This window comes from Leptodactylus fuscus, chromosome 2 (genome assembly GCF_031893055.1).
Source record: "Leptodactylus fuscus isolate aLepFus1 chromosome 2, aLepFus1.hap2, whole genome shotgun sequence".
NCBI classification, from domain to species: Eukaryota; Metazoa; Chordata; class Amphibia; order Anura; family Leptodactylidae; genus Leptodactylus; species Leptodactylus fuscus.
Genome location: NC_134266.1, coordinates 1911936 through 1937206, shown reverse-complemented (window position 1 = coordinate 1937206; position 25271 = coordinate 1911936). Strand labels below are relative to the sequence as shown.

The window sequence follows — 25271 nt, the reverse complement described above, 5'->3', positions numbered from 1 at the left end:
CTCATAGTCACAAAGTTCACATTCTCATATGACCCGGATTTGAAATCCACTATTCGTCTAAAATGGAGGTCACCTGATTTCGGCAGCCAATGACTTTTTCCAATTTTTTTCAATGCCCCCGGTGTCGTAGTTCCTGTCCCACCTCCCCTGCGCTGTTATTGGTGCAAAAAAGGCGCCAGGGAAGGTGGGAGGGGAATCGAATTTTGGCGCACTTTACCACGCGGTGTTCGATTTGATTCGAACATGGCGAACACCCTGATATCCGATCGAACATGTGTTCGATAGAACACTGTTCGCTCATCTCTAGTAGTAACCACTGACAGGAGGCCAGGTCTTATAAAGAATATGCATTTATTTATAATTTACAGTCGGGGACACGTTATACAGCACACATGATGGAAGTCGCTTCCCCGCACCTCGCGTTTCATTCCATCATATCAACAGCAAATATAGAAATCTAAGAGGCAACGACAGAGAAAATAAAACATAAAACAGGCAAAATAGAGCGTCTGCTACACGGGCGAGAGAAGAGGATCCTATGGCTTGTCTTAGGTCCAACTATGAGGTAATAAGATGGAGGAGAATCGGGTTGGACCTAAAGGAAGGGTTAATGAGCGTAAGAACCAGCTATGTGCAGAGATGGCGGCCATTTTGTGATGAAGGCCATTAGAAATCTGACTAAGAAGGCGTCACAAGGTGTCACAAAATGGCGGCCTTCTCTGTGAGAATTCTAGTCACCGACCACTATACTGTATACCGCGGTACCCACGTGGCATGGTGGCGTCGCGGTTTACCCCACATGCGTACTGCAGGTAATTTTGGCTTGTTGTGAGGGTGTAGCAATAATCCGAATATATTCATTCCAGCACCATGTGTACCTGCAGCGACATACAGAGGCCTTCCTCACGCCCCTAGTCACATGACTGGTGCCGCCATGTCCAGCTGGGTGGGTTATCTGGTCACATGACACAGCGGGAGGCGGCAATGGTGGTCATAAACGTCTACCACTGGTCAAAGGACAGGAATTGGGAGATCACCACCACCTACAGAACTATGGGGCCCCCCTTACACACGGGCCCCTCTAATAACACCATTATGTACAGTCACCCCAGCAATAGATTTACTTTATAAAATAAATGACGTTTATCGGTTTACCTGAGACGTAATTGAACAACACAGAGGAACGAGAACATGGCGGCCGCCCTCCAGACAGGTCATCACATAATACAGAGGTTACAGAGAGGCGCCATAGTCGGCAAATCGAAAACCGAACATCTCTATAAGATATCTTCATGAGCTTAAAACTATACATATATATTACTAACTGGAAACCATCAGCAAGAAGGAGGCTGCTACTGGAGAGCTGGATCCTCAAACTGAGCTCTGCCCTTAGAAAGATTTTTTGGTGATGGGTTATTCTTCTGCCCCGTGGCCAATGTGGACACCGACGTAGAGAGAATCCTATCCTAGGCCCCGTCACACGGCAGAATTTGGAGAAGGTTCTGGTCTTTTGCCTCAAAGTTAGAGCTGAGCGAACCGTTTAAGACTGACTGGGATTTGACTTGAATTTTACCAAAGTTTTGGGAAACTTTTGGGGGTTCGTCACTCATGAAACCGTTGTTATATATTCGGCGGACTCTTCAGAACCTGGAGTGTAATGGAGGAAACAGCATGGAGAGCTATACCCGCCTCCCGCCATCTCTCCTGGGAATCCTCACAGCGGGGTCCTGTTCTGGGTAACATCGTGTGCCCTCAGGGGACCAACGAGGGCTGTGATGGGGTGTCATGGCGGGCGTCAACATCATGGCGCTAAACTGAAGAGACCCCAGAGTATAATAGGAGCATTTTTGGTTTGTGACGAACAAGTTTGGCCTGTTAAGAATCCCCCAACCCAGAAAACAGTCCTTTGGGACCGAGCTTTGACTTTCCGCCATGAGTTTGCACACTCGTAGGCCTCAGTGGGACTGATCGTGTAGGAGACTCTGGTTCCACCATGGACGCTCATCTTACAGAAGGTTTATCCATCGCTGCCTCCTATGAAACTAATGGGACGTGAGATCTGGCTGGTTTTTGGAAAGGAACTTGAGGTGGAAGACTGTCTAACCTTCCACAGTGTCATCATACCCTTCCATAGACACAGCCTTGGTTAGGACGGAGGCGGCCCTGGGACTTAGGGGCTGTGGGCTGGAACTCCTTCACTTACAAAATGGAGTCGCATTGCGACCTTGAGGCTGCCGCAACTTCTAGGCCGCAGCCTTGTTTCTGGTTTGTGGAGCTACACGGGGGCATAAAACCACCATAAGGTCACAGATATATTATAGAGATGCCGGTTTATACTGGATTTGCTGACTATAGAGTTAAAGGTGGCGCGTCCCTTTAAGAACACAGACTTTTCTACAATATATTGATTGATACACAAATATATAATATATTGTAATAAGGTTTTATAGTCCGAATATAACAGCGCTGATGTCTGACCCTATATATATATATATATATATATATATATATCTCCTATACGTACGGGCTATTTATTACATGGCCCATAACAACCAATCAGAGAGCAGCTTTCATCCTCTATTGCAGTGTGTAGGAAATGAAAGCCGAGCTCTGATTGGTTGCTCTGCAGTCTTGATAGATGAGGCCGAGAGCTAAAGCCGAGTTCAGACATGGCAGATTGTGGCACTAGCGGAAATCTGAGGCAAAACATCGGCCATGTCTTAGAATATTTCTAGCTATAGTTGTAGAGGAATCCTCAGATGTCGGACACCTCTTATAGGAAGAAAAACACATTCGCAATTTCACATGAAAAACTGGTTTGTGGCCAGAGAGAGTTTCTAGATACTGTCACCCAGCTTTCCTAGGCTCCTGAATAGCTAGTAATCCAGTCAAACATCACATAAGATTCAGCTCAGAAGACGACTGGCTGACAACCACTCAGGTCTAATGGTAGTTATGTTGTCACCCAGCTTTCCCAGAGTCCTGAATGACATCCTATAAAAGAATCACATAGGAGCCAGGGAAAGCTGGGTGATATCTGGTGTTATAGAGGCCATGTTAGTTGTCACCCTGCTTTTCCAGACTCCTGAATGACATCTGCCTATCAAAAAAACCAAACATAACATTCAGGGGTCAGGGAAAGCTGAGTGACACCTGCAGAGGCTTGACCCAGCTTTTCCAGACTCCTAAATGACAACCACTTAGCTATCAAAGAATCATATAAGATTCAGGAGTCAGAGAAAGCTGAGTGACCTGCTGCAGAGCTGTGACGGAGGCCATGTTAGATTTCACCCAGCTTTCCCTGAGTCCAGAGCAGCACATTAGTCAAGCTATAGGAGGATACACATGATCTATAGGATCAATAGGCATAAGAGTCTAGGAAAGCTGGGTAACAAGTCCTTGTGGGATTAGAGGTGGTAGCCATACTGGTGGTCACCCAGCTTTCCCAGACACCGAATGACTCGAGGGCTTTATGACCAGGAAGTTCTGCCAGTCCAATGAGGCACATGATATCATTTATACGTAAAATATCTCTAAACATGAAAGACGCCAGAACTATATATGACTGCGTAGAAGAGAAGACTACAACCCCCAGCCGGGCGCTGTCAGGGCATGCTGGGACTAGTAGTTCCACAGCAGCCCCTGCACCTATACAATAATGTCACCTATATACATAGCGTGTTCTCTATTACCCTGCACACTGACAAGATTGTGACGCTTCTTATAGATCTGTAGGAATTCTGCAGGTCGCGCTGCTGCCAGGAGGGGGCGCCATTCATGGTCAGATCTCTGGATCTCCTACGAGCAAACATGGCCGCCGTCCCAGTCCGCCGGTCAAGGCCTGTCATTTTCCAGCGGTCGTTTTCCTTCACTTCTCAGGTTTATCCTACAAGATGGAAAATGTGAAGCGTTACATGGAGCTCATGGGCATATCATATTCTGCAATATCTACTCTGGCCACTATGCCGAAATATTGACTGACAGTTGTCAAATCTGTAAGGATTTTCTTTGCAGCAGTCGCCTCATTTACATCACAGACAGGATTATAACAGAAGATAACACGTCTATAGAGAACACCACTGAGCCCTCATTACATCACTACTGACAATAGATGATGTCACAGATTATCTCCTCCCCCTCCCTGCTCAGAACATGTCTATAAATCTCTCCATAGACTTCAATGAGTCGGCTCCAGTCTATTACTACCTATGGCCATGACTGTGCTGTAAAGCAGATCACTAACTGCTGTTTATCTCCAGCAGGGGGCGGAGCACACAGCATCGGATATCCACTCACATCCCCATCGGACTTGTTCTGCTCATTGGCGTCCTCCTTGTCTTGGCCGTCTCCTGGGTCCTCGCTCTTCTCCTCCATGTTTGTCGCCTCCTCTCCTGTCTCCGGCGTCTCTGTCTCGCTTGGGCCCGGTTTTCCGCCTTCTTTATCGGATTTCTCCCCCTGCTCGCACGCTGTCTGCTCAGCACCGGCCTCTTCCTCCTTGGCAGGGTCTTCTTGGTTACTTTGATGGTTCTCAGATGGTGAAGTCTCCTCCACTGGTGACGATTGTCCATCTTCTTTGCCCCTCAGAGCGGCGTCGCTCTCGTCTGATTTGTCGCCATTCTCTTTCGCGGCTGTGTTGCTCGCTTCAAATTCAAAGTCCATATCGGTCTGGGATTTTCTAAACCTCCGGCTGGGAGGTCTCCGCTTTATAGACCCTCGTGTGCGCACCTGGAGAGAAGAGAAGGGGATGACAGAATTACTATTGCAGGGCTTGTGCGTAGACACAGCAGCCAGTCACAATAAGCAGAGCTGAGGTCAATCGTAGGGAAGTGACACAGCAGGAACATTCAGATTTATTCCGAGATCACAAGGTGTAGCGAGTCCGAGACCAGGGCTCAGAAAACCTTCTTAAGGCCAAGGCCCTACGTTGCAGATCGCAGCACGTCTACTTCACCTGTGGTAATGCCGACCATTTCCCTAGAGGTATAAATGAAGCAGAAAGTCTGCCGAGGTAAAACCATCCGGCGTTTCGGCCACTGTTTGGCTGCGTCTCGCTACGTGGGGCCTTAGCCTAAGGGACGGTATCAGTTTGGGCGGCTCCTCCTGGCTGCAGGATATCAGCCACAGCTCACCATATGACTAGCTACACCAAGCAATGGCTGCAACACATGACAAAACCTGATGGAAATTTCTATCTATCTATTATATCTGCAATGAAGTGTTAGCCCCTTTAGGTCAGACATTTCTCGGAGTCTCTCCCATAGTAAATGGAGACGTCATACAACAGCCCGGAGGTCTAATGTGCTAAACATGGCTAATAACTATATTCCTAGTAGTCCGGTGTTGTAAAGGGGTGAATAGATATCTCCCTGGTGGTCTAGGGTGCTAAAGTTGATAATAGTTACTTCCTGCTCATTTAGATTGGTTAAGTGGTTAATACACACAATCCTGGTGGACTCGGTTAATAAAGTGGTTAATAGATAAAGCCCTGGTGGTCTAGAATGGTACAGTGGTTCATAGATACATCCCTGGTGGTCTAAGGTAGTACAGTGATTAATAGATGCATCCCTGGTGGTCTAAGATAGTACAGTGGTTCATAGATACATCCCTGGTGGTCTAAGGTAGTACAGTGGTTCATAGATACATCCCTGGTGGTCTATGGTGGTACAGTGGTTCATAGATACATCCCTGGTGGTCTATGGTGGTACAGTAGTTCATAGATACATCCCTGGTGGTCTAAGGTAGTACAGTGATTCATAGATACATCCCTGGTGGTCTAAGGTAGTACAGTGATTCATAGATACATCCCTGGTGGTCTAAGGCAGTACAGTGGTTCATAGATACATCCCTGGTGGTCTACGGTGATATAGTGGTTCATAGATACATCCCTGGTGGTCTAAGGTAGTACAGTGGTTCATAGATACATCCCTGGTGGTCTATGGTGGTACAGTGGTTCATAGATACATCCCTGGTGGTCTATGGTGGTACAGTAGTTCATAGATACATCCCTGGTGGTCTAAGATAGTACAGTGGTTCATAGATACATCCCTGGTGGTCTAAGGTAGTACAGTGGTTCATAGATACATCCCTGGTGGTCTATGGTGGTACAGTGGTTCATAGATACATCCCTGGTGGTCTATGGTGGTACAGTAGTTCATAGATACATCCCTGGTGGTCTAAGGTAGTACAGTGATTCATAGATACATCCCTGGTGGTCTAAGGTAGTACAGTGATTCATAGATACATCCCTGGTGGTCTAAGGCAGTACAGTGGTTCATAGATACATCCCTGGTGGTCTACGGTGATATAGTGGTTCATAGATACATCCCTGGTGGTCTAAGGTAGTACAGTGGTTCATAGATACATCCCTGGTGGTCTATGGTGGTACAGTGGTTCATAGATACATCCCTGGTGGTCTATGGTGGTACAGTAGTTCATAGATACATCCCTGGTGGTCTAAGGTAGTACAGTGATTCATAGATACATCCCTGGTGGTCTAAGGTAGTACAGTGATTCATAGATACATCCCTGGTGGTCTAAGGCAGTACAGTGGTTCATAGATACATCCCTGGTGGTCTACGGTGATATAGTGGTTCATACATACATCCCTGGTGGTCTAAGGTAGTACAGTGGTTCATAGATACATCCCTGGTGGTCTAAGGCAGTACAGTGGTTCATAGATACATCCCTGGTGGTCTACGGTGATATAGTGGTTCATAGATACATCCCTGGTGGTCTAAGGTAGTACAGTGGTTCATAGATACATCCCTGGTGGTCTAAGGTAGTACAGTGGTTCATAGATACATCCCTGGTGGTCTATGGTGGTACAGTGGTTCATAGATACATCCCTGGTGGTCTATGGTGGTACAGTAGTTCATAGATACATCCCTGGTGGTCTAAGGTAGTACAGCGGTTCATAGATACATCCCTGGTGGTCTATGGTGGTACAGTGGTTCATAGATACATCCCTGGTGGTCTATGGTGGTACAGTGGTTCATAGATACATCCCTGGTGGTCTATGGTGGTACAGTGGTTCATAGATACATCCCTGGTGGTCTATGGTAGTACAGTGGTTCATAGATACATCCCTGGTGGTCTATGGTAGTACAGTGGTTCATAGATACATCCCTGGTGGTCTAAGGTAGTACACTGGTTTATAGATACATCCCTGGTGGTCTATGGTAGTACAGTGATTCATAGATACATCCCTGGTGGTCTATGGTGGTACAGTGGTTCATAGATACATCCCTGGTGGTCTATGGTGGTACAGTGGTTCATAGATACATCCCTGGTGGTCTATGGTAGTACAGCGGTTCATAGATACATCCCTGGTGGTCTATGGTAGTACAGCGGTTCATAGATACATCCCTGGTGGTCTATGGCGGTACAGCGGTTCATAGATACATCCCTGGTGGTCTAGAATGGTACAGCGGTTCATAGATACATCCCTGGTGGTGTAGAATGGTACAGCGGTTCATTGATACATCCCTGGTGGTCTAGAATGGTACAGCGGTTCATAGATACATCCCTGGTGGTCTAGAATGGTACAGCGGTTCATAGATACATCCCTGGTGGTCTAGAATGGTACAGCGGTTCATAGATACATCCCTGGTGGTCTAGAATAGTACAGTGATTCATAGATACAGTACATCCCTGGTGGTCTAAGGTAGTACAGTGGTTCATAGAAACATCCCTGGTGGTCTATGGTGATATAGTGGTTCATAGATATATCCTTGGTGGTCTAAGGTAGTACAGTGGTTCATAGATACATCCCTGGTGGTCTAAGGTAGTACAGTGGTTCATAGATACATCCCTAGTGGTCTAAGGTAGTACAGTGGTTCATAGATACATCCCTGGTGGTCTATGGTGGTACAGTAGTTCATAGATACATCCCTGGTGGTCTAAGGTAGTACAGTGGTTCATAGATACAATCCTGGTGAACTGAGGTGATAACGTAGTTAATAGATACAGCCCTGGTGGTCAAGAATGGTACAGTGGTTCATAAATACATCCCTAGTGGTCTAAGGTAGTACATTGCTTTATAAATAAATCCCTGGTGGTCTAGGTCAGTACACTGGATTATAGATACATCCCTGGTGGTCTAGGGCAGTACACTGGTTTATAGATACATCCCTAGTGGTCTAGGGCAGTACACTGGATTATAGATACATCCCTGGTGGTCTAGGGCAGTACACTGGTTTATAGATACATCCCTGGTGGTCTAGGGCAGTACACTGGTTTATAGATACATCCCTAGTGGTCTAGGGCAGTACACTGGATTATAGATACATCCCTAGTGGTCTAGGGCAGTACACTGGATTATAGATACATCCCTGGTGGTCTAGGGCAGTACACTGGATTATAGATACATCCCTGGTGGTCTAGGGCAGTACACTGGATTACAGATACATCCCTGGTGGTCTAGGGCAGTACACTGGATTACAGATACATCCCTGGTGGTCTAGGGCAGTACACTGGATTATAGCTACATCCCTGGTGGTCTAGGGCAGTACACTGGATTATAGATACATCCCTGGTGGTCTAGGGCAGTACACTGGTTTATAGATACATCCCTGGTGGTCTAGGGCAGTACACTGGATTATAGATACATCCCTGGTGGTCTAGGGCAGTACACTGGATTATAGATACATCCCTGGTGGTCTAGGGCAGTACACTGGTTTATAGATACATCCCTGGTGGTCTAGGGCAGTACACTGGTTTATAGATACATCCCTGGTGGTCTAGGGCAGTGCACTGGTTTATAGATACATCCCTGGTGGTCTAGGGCAGTGCACTGGTTTATAGATACATCCCTGGTGGTCTAGGGCAGTACACTGGTTTATAAATACATCCCTGGTGGTCTAGGGCAGTACACTGGATTATAGATACATCCCTGGTGGTCTAGGGCAGTACACTGGTTTATAGATACATCCCTGGTGGTCTAGGGCAGTACACTGGTTTATAAATACATCCCTGGTGGTCTAGGGCAGTACACTGGATTATAGATACATCCCTGGTGGTCTAGGGCAGTACACTGGATTATAGATACATCCCTGGTGGTCTAGGGCAGTACACTGGTTTATAAATACATCCCTGGTGGTCTAGGGGGTAAAGTAGTTGTTAATGTAATAAAATGTATTTATTTAAACAAGTCCAAATTTGTGTAGACCGACCACTAGGGGGCGCTCACTGCACACGGATTGTAAAACTTCCATTAGATACAGTGACATTGATTTCAGCATAGACTGAGAAGTGAAGATGATGAGGATATAAATCCCTGTCACATTCCTGCCCCCCCTCCCCGTATACACCTCTGCCATAACCTGAGGAAAGTAATGGACAAGCAATTAAGGGGATCCCGGCCCTCGGACCACCGTCCATCAGATATTTATGGCATCTCCTATCAATATATCTGGTGGGAGACCCATTACCATAAAGGTTCACAGCTTGGTCTCGTTACAGTGTATCAGATCAGGACACAGGTTAGTATAAAGCCCAAACACTTAAACCCCATGACCGTGAGCGAGGGTGTGTAAATATTACCGCCATCACGTTCCAAGATACATACTCAACATTGTGCAAAACCAACACCTGCATTGCTTAAATACTTAGTCACATTCCATGGGGAGTCCATCACAATGAGACCAAGGACAACATAGTAACAAGAGCTCCACCAATATGGCCGCCATATATACCTTAGTGTAGCTTTGGAGATGAGCGCCCTCTGGGGGTTGTTCAAAACTCACTGGAGATTCCTCTGTGTTGCTGGAATGTTGCTGGACACCGGGGCTGCTGGGTGTCGATGGAGGCGTACCCCAGGGGGAGGCCATGGTTTTTATTCCAGGGCTCTTAGGAGATGGTCCAGGGAGAAGTGAGGCAGGAGCGAAGGCCAAGTTAGCCTGGAAAGAGAACCAGAGAGAGATTACAGGGACATCATATACTAGTGAGGCCTATATAGCACTATATACAAGAAGATGTATAACTATAACATATATACAGGAGATACCCAGGTTATACCGGCTGTACATATAGAATTAGATACAGTATATACCCAGGTTATACCGGCTGTACATATAGAATTATATACAGTATATACCCTGGTTATACTGGCTGTACATATAGAATTATATACAGTATATACCCAGGTTATACCGGCTGTACATATATAATTATATACCTAGGTTATACCAGCTGTACATATATAACTATATATAGTATATACCCAGGTTATACCGGCTGTACATATATTATTATATACAGGAGATACCCAGGTTATACCGGCTGTACATATATAATTATATACAGTATATACCCAGGTTATACCGACTGTACATATATAATTATATACAGTATATACCCAGGTTATACCGGCTGTACATATATAATTATATACAGTATATACCCAGGTTATACCGGCTGTACATATATAATTATATACAGTATATACCCAGGTTATACCGGCTGTACATGTATAATTATATACAGTATATACCCAGGTTAGACCGGCTGTACATATATAATTATATACAGTATATACCCAGGTTATACCAGATGTACATATATAATTATATACAGTATATACCCAGGTTATACCAGATGTACATATATATTTATATACAGTATATACCCAGGTTAGACCGGCTGTACATATATAATTATATACAGTATATACCCAGGTTATACCAGATGTACATATATAATTATATACAGTATATACCCAGGTTATACCGGCTGTACATATATAATTATATACAGTGTATACCCAGGTTATACCAGCTGTACACATATAATTATATACAGTATATACCCAGGTTATACCGGCTGTACATATATAATTATATACAGTATATACCCAGGTTATACCGGCTGTACATATATAATTATATACAGTATATACCCAGGTTATACCGGCTGTACATATATAATTATATACAGTATATACCCAGGTTATACCTGCTGTACATATATAATTATATACAGTATATACCCAGGTTATACCAGCTGTACACATATAATTATATACAGTATATACCCAGGTTATACCGGCTGTACATATATAATTATATACAGTATATACCCAGGTTATAGCAGCAGGGTCTAGTATATAGAATATTCCTGCTCTCTGTCAGTCACCTGCAGTTTCTCTATTAGAGGGGAGCTCTTCACCTTGATCTTCGGTAGCTGTGACTGTGGGGGTGACAATTTCTGCAAAAACCAGGAGCAGAGAGAAGTGTAAAGAGAAATAAATACTCTGAGCAAGAAGATAAAAGTGATAGTTAGATATTTTACAAGACTTCATGGGTTCTGTCAGGTGCATAAACCAGAACAAGTGTGAACAGAGTCAACGGCACGTGGGGTACAGCACAGTGATACATGGGGTACAGTATACTGACACTTGGTTGTGCAGACACTATGCTCTCAGTTGCACCACACCTCACCTTCCTTCCTAAGCACTTGCATGCTGCACAGTCCACTCTCCTCTTTTCTACTAGTTTCTATTTGCAGAGCGCCCAATGTTTTATTTACCCTAAATCACCTTCCCCTATAGAGCAGTATATAGAGCAGTATACAGAGCAGTATATAGAGCAGTATACAGAGCAGTATATAGCGCAGTATACAGAGCAGTATACAGAGCAGTATACAGAGCAGTATATAGAGCAGTATACAGAGCAGTATATAGAGCAGTATACAGAGCAGTATATAGAGCAGTATACAGAGCAGTATATAGAGCAGTATACAGAGCAGTATATAGAGCAGTATATAGAGCAGTATACAGAGCAGTATACAGAGCAGTATACAGAGCAGTATATAGAGCAGTATACAGAGCAGTATATAGAGCAGTATACAGAGCAGTATATAGAGCAGTATACAGAGCAGTATATAGAGCAGTATACAGAGCAGTATATAGAGCAGTATATAGAGCAGTATACAGAGCAGTATACAGAGCAGTATACAGAGCAGTATATAGAGCAGTATACAGAGCAGTATATAGAGCAGTATACAGAGCAGTATATAGAGCAGTATACAGAGCAGTATATAGAGCAGTATACAGAGCAGTATATAGAGCAGTATAGTGCTGAGCCTGCAGTCTGTGTCTGGAGGAGTGAGGTGTGATGTGACAATTATAGGGGCACTCCGAGTTGGCTACAAATCAGTCCTGGTGATGTGATGGACACACTGGTGTAGTGACAGTGCAGGTATCAGAGCGGTGTGACCAGCCGTATACCTGTGTGTCCATCTCATGACCAGGACTGGTTTATATTCTCATATGGAGTGACAAGGTCTGGCCCATATAAAGTGCAATATATAATAGAGACATTCACTAACACATGGATAAAGGCGGAACATTCTATAGGGGAGTCCTGTACGTGTAAGTATTCTATTATGGCGGGAAATACGGAACAAATGATTATTTATATATGTACAACTAGAAGTATCTAATATGTACTGAGAAGGTCCTGACACCTCGTTGTGACATGAAATAATTTTTGCACCTTGACATTCCAGACTAATATCTATCTATCTATCTATCTATCTATCTATCTATCTATCTATCTATCTATCCATCTATCTATCCATCTATCTCCTATCTATCCATCTATCTCCTATCTATCTATCTATCTATCTATCTATCTATCTATCTATCTATCTATCTCCTATCTATCTATCTATCTATCTATCTCCTATCTACCTCCTATCTATCTATCTATCTATCTATCTATCTATCTATCTATCTATCCATCTATCCATCTATCCATCTATCTCCTATCTATCTATCTATCTATCTCCTATCTATCTATCTATCTCCTATCTATCTATCTCCTATCTATCTATCTATCTATCTATCTATCTATCTATCTATCTATCTATCTATCTCCTAATCTATCTCTCGATCTATCTCCTATCTATCTATCTATCTATCTATCTATCTATCTATCTATCTCCTATCTATCTATCTATCTATCTATCTATCTATCTATCTCCTAATCTATCTCTCGATCTATCTCCTATCTATCTATCTATCTATCTATCTATCTATCTATCTATCTATCTCCTATCTATCTATCTATCTATCTATCTATCTCCTATCTATCTCCTATCTATCTATCTATCTATCTATCTATCTATCTATCTCCTATCTATCTCCTATCTATCTATCTATCTATCTATCTATCTATCTATCTATCTATCTATCTTGTGTTTCCCCTCCTTCCCGGCTGAAGATATGACGGCTACCAGACCAGACTCACCTCTTCCCCATTATTAGTAAGCTCAGGTTTCGGCAGTGGTAGAGAACATGGCGGTTTCCTTCTCGTTGGCTTATGTGGTGGAACCTTAGATAGAACAGACACAGCATTAACTACTAATTTCCAACATACTAGATATATTAGACACGTGACACTCGGGTCTGATCGGTGTCGGTCCAGTTCTGGGACCCCCAACAATCCCAGGAGCAACTAATGTTGGGGCCAAACCTTATGGTAGTGGGAAGTTACTGGGGTACTTACGGTAATTATATACAGTATATACCCAGGTTATACCGGCTGTACATATAGAATTATATACAGTATATACCCAGGTTATACCGGCTGTACATATATAATTATATACAGTATATACCCAGGTAATAGCAGCTGTACATATATATTTATATACAGTATATACCCAGGTTATACCGGCTGTGTATATATAATTATATACCATATATACCCAGGTTATACCGGCTGTACATATATAATTATATACAGTATATACCCAGGTTATACCAGCTGTACATATATAATTATATGCAGTATATACCCAGGTTATACCAGCTGTACATATATAATTATATACAGTATATACCCAGGTTATACCGGCTGTACATATATAATTATATGCAGTATATACCCAGGTTATACCAGCTGTACATATATAATTATATACAGTATATACCCAAGTTATACCGGCTGTACATATATAATTATATACAGTATATACCCAGGTTATACCGGCTGTGTATATATAATTATATACAGTATATACCCAGGTTATACCAGCTGTACATATATAATTATATACAGTATATACCCAGGTTATACCGGCTGTACATATATAATTATATACAGTATATACCCAGTTTATACCGGCTGTACATATATAATTATATACAGTATATACCCAGGTTATACCGGCAGTACATATATAATTATATACAGTATATACCCAGGTTATACCGGCTGTACATATATAATTATATACAGTATATACCCAGGTTATACCAGCTGTACATATATAATTATATAAAGTATATACCCAGGTTATACCGGCTGTACATATATAATTATATACAGTATATACCCAGGTTATACCAGCTGTACATATATAATTATATACAGTATATACCCAGGTTATACCGGCTGTACATATATAATTATATACAGTATATACCCAGGTTATACCAGTTGTACATATATAATTATATACAGTATATACCCAGGTTATAGCGGCTGTACATATATAATTATATACAGTATATACCCAGGTTATACCGGCTGTACATATATAATTATATACAGTATATACCCAGGTTATACCGGCTGTACATATATAATTATATACAGTATATACCCAGGTTATAGCGGCTGTACATATATAATTATATACAGTATATAACCAGGTTATACCGGCTGTACATATATAATTATATACAGTATATACCCAGGTTATACCGGCTGTACATATATAATTATATACAGTATATACCCAGGTTATACCAGCTGTACATATATAATTATATACAGTATATACCCAGGTTATACCAGCTGTACATATATAATTATATACAGTATATACCCAGGTTATACCGGCTGTACATATATAATTATATACAGTATATACCCAGGTTATACCAGCTGTACATATATAATTATATACAGTATATACCCAGGTTATACCAGCTGTACATATATAATTATATACAGTATATACCCAGGTTATACCAGTTGTACATATATAATTATATACAGTATATACCCAGGTTATAGCGGCTGTACATATATAATTATATACAGTATATACCCAGGTTATAGCGGCTGTACATATATAATTATATACAGTATATACCCAGGTTATACCAGCTGTACATATATAATTATATACAGTATATACCCAGGTTATACTGGCTGTACATATATAATTATATACAGTATATACCCAGGTTATACCGGCTGTACATATATAATTATATACAGTATATACCCAGGTTATACCGGCTGTACATATATAATTATATACAGTATATACCCAGGTTATACCAGCTGTACATATATAATTATATACAGTATATACCCAGGTTATACCAGTTGTACATATATAATTATATACAGTATATACCCAGGTTATAGTGGCTGTACATATATAATTATATACAGTATATACCCAGGTTATAGCGGCTGTACATATATAATTATATACAGTATATACCCAGGTTATACTGGCTGTACATATATACTGGGGTACTTCACCAAAATACATTTGGTAGCAACACAAGTCCAGGAACATCAAACTTACTGACCAAGACGTAGCACCTACATGGTCAACACGGACATTGCACCCATGTGTCACATGACCTAGAAACATGGCGGTCTATCTGCCAGTAGAAGACATGTTAGACTCTTACTGGGACCAGTCTACAGAACGGTATCTATGGCCGTCTTTACATCACAGGCAGCCCAGCCCATGAATCACCTCTTTCCTCGGACTGTTCAAGGTGTCCCCAAATAATCCGGCGAGTTTGGCGACAGAGGGCGGCGCTGACTCCTCCCCGCTGCCGCTTTCTACTGATTTCCCCTGAAACAAAGAGAAGAAAACCAAAGTTAATTTTCTAATAAACTTTTTTGACTCAATTTCCTATAGCTAACTAGATCTCTGCTTGCTGTCAGTGAATAGGAATATTAACATTTACATCTAGGGGCCGAAACCCTGTCCTAGCACATGACTTCTCACAGCTCAGGGTTCGGTACAGTTGTATCCAGCCTAGATAATTCTATCAGTGGATACATTATTATATATGCCATACCTTGTAATACTGTATATAACTTTCCTCTAATATTGTTTTTTTTTTTTTTTTTTTTGATGAAACAGCGCCACTCCTGTCCATGGCTATGTCTGGTATTGCAGCTTAGTCCTACTCATTTGAAAATGGAAGAGCTGCCATATTAGACACAGACATGTGACAGGAGTGGCGCTATTTCTTGAAAAAAACACATCCTCTATTCTAATGGCAGACCTTGTATATCATGTTTACCAGTTAGTCTATATGTGATAAGTCTTAACCCTTCACTGTCCTTATCAGCCCCCGATATCCAGAAGGAGTGGTAACAGGCGTTAAAGGGTCTGTTATTTCCGCCTACAGGAGATTCCGTTTAGACTTTATCCCAAGAAGGAAACAGACGCTGTGAAACTTATCTCCTACTTCTTATTTAATGGGAGTAAGAATAACTTCTCGTGGGAAAATCTCCAAGTGGTTGTTATTTGTGACAATGAAGACTTATAGTCTAGTATAGTGAGTCCTACAAGATAAGAATATGGCAGACATAAAAGAGTCTCCAGAACAAACACAAATCTGATCTATAAAGAGCAACGAGAGGATAAAACAAACACTCAAGGTATAGTAAAGTAATATAGAAAAGAATATTAACAGAATAGACTGCAGGGGTATGTGTATAATGCCAAAGGTACCAGAGAAAGAGAGATCAATGTATAGATACTATAATAATACTGCCCCCTATGTACAAGAATATAACTACTATAATACTGCCCCTATGTACAAGAATATAACTACTATAATACTACTCCTATGTACAAGAATATAACTACTATAATACTACTCCTATGTACAAGAATATAACTACTATAATACTACTCCTATGTGCAAGAATATAACTACTATAATACTACTCCTATGTACAAGAATATAACTACTATAATACTACCTCCTATGTACAAGAATATAACTACTATAATACTGCTCCTATGTACAAGAATATAACTACTATAATACTATTCCTATGTACAAGAATATAACTACTATAATACTGCTCCTATGTACAAGAATATAACTACTATAATACTACTCCTATGTACAAGAATATAACTACTATAATACTACTCCTATGTGCAAGAATATAACTACTATAATACTACTCCTATGTACAAGAATATAACTACTATAATACTACTCCTATGTACAAGAATATAACTACTATAATACTACTCCTATGTGCAAGAATATAACTACTATAATACTACTCCTATGTACAAGAATATAACTACTATAATACTACCTCCTATGTACAAGAATATAACTACTATAATACTGCTCCTATGTACAAGAATATAACTACTATAATACTATTCCTATGTACAAGAATATAACTACTATAATACTGCTCCTATGTACAAGAATATAACTACTATAATACTGCTCCTATGTACAAGAATATAACTACTATAATACTACCTCCTATGTACAAAAATATAACTACTATAATACTACTCCTATGTACAAGAATATAACTACTATAATACTACCTCCTATGTACAAGAATATAACTACTATAATACTACTCCTATGTACAAGAATATAACTACTATAATACTGCTCCTATGTACAAGAATATAACTACTATAATACTACCTCCTATGTACAAGAATATAACTACTATAATACTACTCCTATGTACAAGAATATAACTACTATAATACTGCTCCTATGTACAAGAATATAACTACTATAATACTGCTCCTATGTACAAGAATATAACTACTATAATACTACTCCCTATGTACAAGAATATAACTACTATAATACTACCTCCTATATACAAGAATATAACTACTATAATACTACTCCTATGTACAAGAATATAACTACTATAATACTACCTCCTATGTACAAGAATATAACTACTATAATACTACTCCTATGTACAAGAATATAACTACTATAATACTGCTCCTATGTACAAGAATATAACTACTATAATACTATTCCTATGTACAAGAATATAACTACTATAATACTACCTCCTATATACAAGAATATAACTACTATAATACTACTCCTATGTACAAGAATATAACTACTATAATACTACCTCCTATATACAAGAATATAACTACTATAATACTGCTCCTATGTACAAGAATATAACTACTATAATACTATTCCTATGTACAAGAATATAACTACTATAATACTACCTCCTATATACAAGAATATAACTACTATAATACTGCTCCTATGTACAAGAATATAACTACTATAATACTACCTCCTATGTACAAGAATATAACTACTATAATACTACTCCTATGTACAAGAATATAACTACTATAATACTATTCCTATGTACAAGAATATAACTACTATAATACTACCTCCTATATACAAGAATATAACTACTATAATACTACTCCTATGTACAAGAATATAACTACTATAATACTGCTCCTATGTACAAGAATATAACTACTATAATACTACTCCCTATGTACAAGAATATAACTACTATAATACTACCTCCTATGTACAAGAATATAACTACTATAATACTACTCCTATGTACAAGAATATAACTACTATAATACTACTCCTATGTACAAGAATATAACTACTATAATACTACTCCTATGTACAAGAATATAACTACTATAATACTACTCCTATGTACAAGAATATAACTACTATAATACTGCTCCTATGTACAAGAATATAACTACTATAATACTGCTCCTATGTACAAGAATATAACTACTATAATACTATTCCTATGTACAAGAATATAACTACTATAATACTATCTCCTATATACAAGAATATAACTACTATAATACTGCTCCTATGTACAAGAATATAACTACTATAATACTACCTCCTATGTACAAGAATATAACTACTATAATACTACTCCTATGTACAAGAATATAACTACTATAATACTATTCCTATGTACAAGAATATAACTACATTAATACTACCTGCTATGTACAAGAATATAACTACTATAATACTGCTCCTATGTACAAGAATATAACTACTATAATACTACTCCTATGTACAAGAATATAACTACTATAATACTACCTCCTATGTACAAGAATATAACTACTATAATACTACTCCTATGTACAAGAATATAACTACTATAATACTACTCCTATGTACAAGAATATAACTACTATAATACTACTCCTATGTACAAGAATATAACTACTATAATACTGCTCCTATGTACAAGAATATAACTACTATAATACTGCTCCTATGTACAAGAATATAACTACTATAATACTACCTCCTATGTACAAGAATATAAGTACTATAATACTGCTCCTATGTACAAGAATATAAGTACTATAATACTACTCCTATGTACAAGAATATAAATACTATAATACTGCTCCTATGTACAAGAATATAACTACTATAATACTACCTCCTATGTACAAGAATATAAGTACTATAATACTACTCCTATGTACAAGAATATAAATACTATAATACTGCTCCTATGTACAAGAATATAACTACTATAATACTACCTCCTATGTACAAGAATATAACTACTATAATACTGCTCCTATGTACAAGAATATAACTACTATAATACTGCTCCTATGTACAAGAATATAACTACTATAATACTACTCCTATGTACAAGAATACAACTACTATAATACTACCTCCTATGTACAAGAATATAACTACTATAATACTACTCCTATGTACAAGAATGTAAATACTATAATACTGCTCCTATGTACAAGAATATAACTACTATAATACTGCTCCTATGTACAAGAATATAACTACTATAATACTACTCCTATGTACAAGAATATAACTACTATAATACTGCTCCTATGTACAAGAATATAACTACTATAATACTGCTCCTATGTACAAGAATATAACTACTATAATACTACTCCTATGTACAAGAATATAACTACTATAATACTACTCCTATGTACAAGAATATAACTACTATAATACTACCTCCTATGTACAAGAATATAACTACTATAATACTGCTCCTATGTACAAGAATATAACTACTATAATACTACTCCTATGTACAAGAATATAACTACTATTATACTACTCCTATATACAAGAATATAACTACTATAATACTACTCCTATGTACAAGAATATAACTACTATAATACTGCTCCTATGTACAAGAATATAACTACTATAATACTGCTCCTATGTACAAGAATATAACTACTATAATACTGCTCCTATGTACAAGAATATAACTACTATAATACTGCTCCTATGTACAAGAATATAACTACTATAATACTACCTCCTATGTACAAGAATATAACTACTATAATACTACTCCTATATACAAGAATATAACTACTATAATACTACTCCTATATACAAGAATATAACTACTATAATACTACTCCTATGTACAAGAATATAACTACTATAATACTGCTCCTATGTACAAGAATATAACTACTATAATACTACTCCTATGTACAAGAATATAACTACTATAATACTACCTCCTATGTACAAGAATATAACTACTATAATACTACTCCTATGTACAAGAATATAACTACTATAATACTGCTCCTATGTACAAGAATATAACTACTATAATACTACTCCTATATACAAGAATATAACTACTATAATACTACTCCTATGTACAAGAATATAACTACTATAATACTACTCCTATATACAAGAATATAACTACTATAATACTACTCCTATGTACAAGAATATAACTACTATAATACTACTCCTATGTACAAGAATATAACTACTATAATACTACCTCCTATGTACAAGAATATAACTACTATAATACTACTCCTATGTACAAGAATATAACTACTATAATACTACCTCCTATATACAAGAATATAACTACTATAATACTGCTCCTATGTACAAGAATATAACTACTATAATACTACCTCCTATGTACAAGAATATATCTACTATAATACTAGTCCTATGTACAAGAATATAACTACTATAATACTACTCCTATATACAAGAATATAACTACTATAATACTACTCCTATGTACAAGAATATAAATACTATAATACTGCTCCTATGTACAAGAATATAACTACTATAATACTACTCCTATGTACAAGAATATAACTACTATAATACTGCTCCTATGTACAAGAATATAACTACTATAATACTGCTCCTATGTACAAGAATATAACTACTATAATACTACTCCTATGTACAAGAATATAACTACTATTATACTACTCCTATATACAAGAATATAACTACTATAATACTACTCCTATGTACAAGAATATAACTACTATAATACTGCTCCTATGTACAAGAATATAACTACTATAATACTGCTCCTATGTACAAGAATATAACTACTATAATACTGCTCCTATGTACAAGAATATAACTACTATAATACTACTCCTATGTACAAGAATATAACTACTATAATACTACCTCCTATGTACAAGAATATAACTACTATAATACTACTCCTATATACAAGAATATAACTACTATAATACTACTCCTATGTACAAGAATATAACTACTATAATACTACTCCTATGTACAAGAATATAACTACTATAATACTACTCCTATGTACAAGAATATAACTACTATAATACTACTCCTATGTACAAGAATACAAGGCTAGTTTCACTATGAATAAGGAACGCTTTGGACGTTCCGAAACGCGTCAGTTTCATAGTGATTTTTAAACTCACAATGTCCAGTGTCTATTTTGTCTTCACTATGTGTTGTCTATGAATGTGTGCCTCAGCCTAAGGTGGCGAACTGATTTTTTAAGAAGATGAAATAAAGAAGTTGTTTAAAAAAAAAGTTCTGAGTTGCGGACCCTTACATCAAAGCTGCGGTTTTGAAGAAACTATTTTGTACAAATCCACTCCAGTGAGTCAAGGAGAATAGGGTCGTGCACCAATCTTGATACCATAAAGGACGACAAGGGTGAGCTACTTTATATCTTTTTCTTTGTATTAAGAATATAACTACTATAATACTGCTCCTATGTACAAGAATATAACTACTATAATACTGCTCCTATGTACAAGAATATAACTACTATAATACTACTCCTATGTACAAGAATATAACTACTATAATACTGCTCCTATGTACAAGAATATAACTACTATAATACTACCTCCTATGTACAAGAATATAACTATTATAATACTGCTCCTATGTACAAGAATATAACTACTATAATACTGCTCCTATGTACAAGAATATAACTACTATAATACTGCCCCCTATGTACAAGAATATGACTACTATAATACTACCTCCTATGTACAAGAATATAACTACTATAATACTGCTCCTATGTACAAGAATATAACTACTATAATACTACCTCCTATGTACAAGAATATAACTACTATAATACTACTCCTATGTACAAGAATATAACTACTATAATACTACTCCTATGTACAAGAATATAACTACTATAATACTACTCCTATGTACAAGAATATAACTACTATAATACTACCTCCTATGTACAAGAATATAACTACTATAATACTGCTCCTATGTACAAGAATATAACTACTATAATACTGCTCCTATGTACAAGAATATAACTACTATAATACTACTCCTATGTACAAGAATATAACTACTATAATACTACCTCCTATGTACAAGAATATAACTACTATAATACTGCTCCTATGTACAAGAATATAACTACTATAATACTACTCCTATGTACAAGAATATAACTACTATAATACTACTCCTATATACAAGAATATAACTACTATAATACTACTCCTATGTACAAGAATATAACTACTATAATACTGCTCCTATGTACAAGAATATAACTACTATAATACTGCTCCTATGTACAAGAATATAACTACTATAATACTGCTCCTATGTACAAGAATATAACTACTATAATACTACTCCTATGTACAAGAATATAACTACTATAATACTGCTCCTATGTACAAGAATATAACTACTATAATACTACTCCTATGTACAATAATATAACTACTATAATACTACTCCTATGTACAAGAATATAACTACTATAATACTGCTCCTATGTACAAGAATATAACTAATATAATACTACTCCTATGTACAAGAATATAACTACTATAATACTACCTCCTATGTACAAGAATATAACTACTATAATACTACTCCTATGTACAAGAATATAACTAATATAATACTACTCCTATGTACAAGAATACAAGGCTAGTTTCACTATGAATAAGGAACGCTTTGGACGTTCCGAAACGCGTCAGTTTCATAGCGATTTTTAAACTCACAATGTCCAGTGTCTATTTTGTCTTCACTATGTGTTGTCTTTGAATGTGTGCCTTAGCCTAAGGTGGCGAACTGATTTTTTAAGAAGATGAAATAAAGAAGTTGTTTAAAAAAAAAGTTCTGAGTTGCGGACCCTTACATCAAAGCTGCGGTTTTGAAGAAACTATTTTGTACAAATCCACTCCAGTGAGTCAAGGAGAATAGGGTCGTGCACCAATCTTGATACCATAAAGGACGACAAGGGTGAGCTACTTTATATCTTTTTCTTTGTATTAAGAATATAACTACTATAATACTGCTCCTATGTACAAGAATATAACTACTATAATACTGCTCCTATGTACAAGAATATAACTACTATAATACTACTCCTATGTACAAGAATATAACTACTATAATACTACCTCCTATGTACAAGAATATAACTATTATAATACTGCTCCTATGTACAAGAATATAACTACTATAATACTGCTCCTATGTACAAGAATATAACTACTATAATACTGCCCCCTATGTACAAGAATATGACTACTATAATACTACCTCCTATGTACAAGAATATAACTACTATAATACTACTCCTATGTACAAGAATATAACTACTATAATACTACTCCTATGTACAATAATATAACTACTATAATACTACTCCTATGTACAAGAATATAACTACTATAATACTACCTCCTATGTACAAGAATATAACTATTATAATACTGCTCCTATGTACAAGAATATAACTACTATAATACTGCTCCTATGTACAAGAATATAACTACTATAATACTGCCCCCTATGTACAAGAATATGACTACTATAATACTACCTCCTATGTACAAGAATATAACTACTATAATACTACTCCTATGTACAAGAATATAACTACTATAATACTACTCCTATGTACAAGAATATAACTACTATAATACTACTCCTATGTACAAGAATATAACTACTATAATACTACTCCTATGTACAAGAATATAACTACTATAATACTGCTCCTATGTACAAGAATATAACTACTATAATACTGCTCCTATGTACAAGAATATAACTACTATAATACTACTCCTATGTACAAGAATATATCTACTATAATACTACCTCCTATGTACAAGAATATAACTACTATAATACTACTCCTATGTACAAGAATATAACTACTATAATACTACTCCTATGTACAAGAATATAACTACTATAATACTGCCCCCTATGTACAAAAATATAACTACTATAATACTACTCCTATGTACAAGAATATAACTACTATAATACTACCCCTATGTACAAGAATATAACTACTATAATACTACCTCCTATGTACAAGAATATAACTACTATAATACTGCCCCCTATGTACAAGAATATAACTACTATAATACTACTCCTATGTATGAGTATATAACTACTATAATACTGCCCCCTATGTATGAGTATATATCTACTGTGTACTATGTATTATGTCTGGTATAACACTTCTTGTTCGGTGCAGTATTAGGACACTGTTTGGTTTGGGCAGTATTGACAAGGCCTCATCTTTCCTCCCATCTCTCCCCGGGGCCGCGCTGGTGCCAGACTCTCTTTCCTCCCTGTGCCGCTTATCTCTTTGGGTCAGATACGGGATTATTTTCTGGGTTCTGGATTTCTCGGCCGTTTCATGATTATTACGTAAGGTACATTACACAATCCTGCTCCCTGTACACACTGTGCTCAGCGCTCGCAGCCTCTGTCTCTGGGCAGATATTATAATCTTGGAGCTTCTGTGAAATGTCCTAAGTAACATTTGGGACCCGTCTGCACCCGCTCGTCTGCTCTCAGGCCTCAGCCTTTCACCCCATGACATGTTTGTTACTGTTCGTACAGGGATATGATGGATCTCAAAGAT

At 37.7% G+C, this 25271-nt stretch overlaps 1 protein-coding gene across 2 annotated transcripts in view; it reads right to left on the bottom strand.

The window, feature by feature from the left end:
* Positions 1-343: 343 nt before the first annotated feature.
* RCSD1 (RCSD domain containing 1) overlaps positions 344-25271 on the bottom strand; it is a 62310-nt gene continuing 37382 nt past the window's right edge. Inside the window, exons 2-8 of one of the 2 annotated variants that reach the window (XR_012715018.1) lie at positions 15727-15828; positions 13248-13331; positions 11131-11202; positions 9693-9896; positions 4297-4725; positions 3201-3886; positions 344-3100 (exon numbers count right to left, since the gene is read on the bottom strand). Coding sequence is in view for 1 of the 2 variants with exons in the window: in XM_075263285.1 (XP_075119386.1) it covers positions 3869-3886; positions 4297-4725; positions 9693-9896; positions 11131-11202; positions 13248-13331; positions 15727-15828 (909 nt within the window). In the remaining variant the exon portion in view is untranslated. Of the gene's footprint in view, positions 3887-4296; positions 4726-9692; positions 9897-11130; positions 11203-13247; positions 13332-15726; positions 15829-25271 lie in introns of both variants that reach the window. The other variant, XM_075263285.1, reaches the window with a different exon arrangement.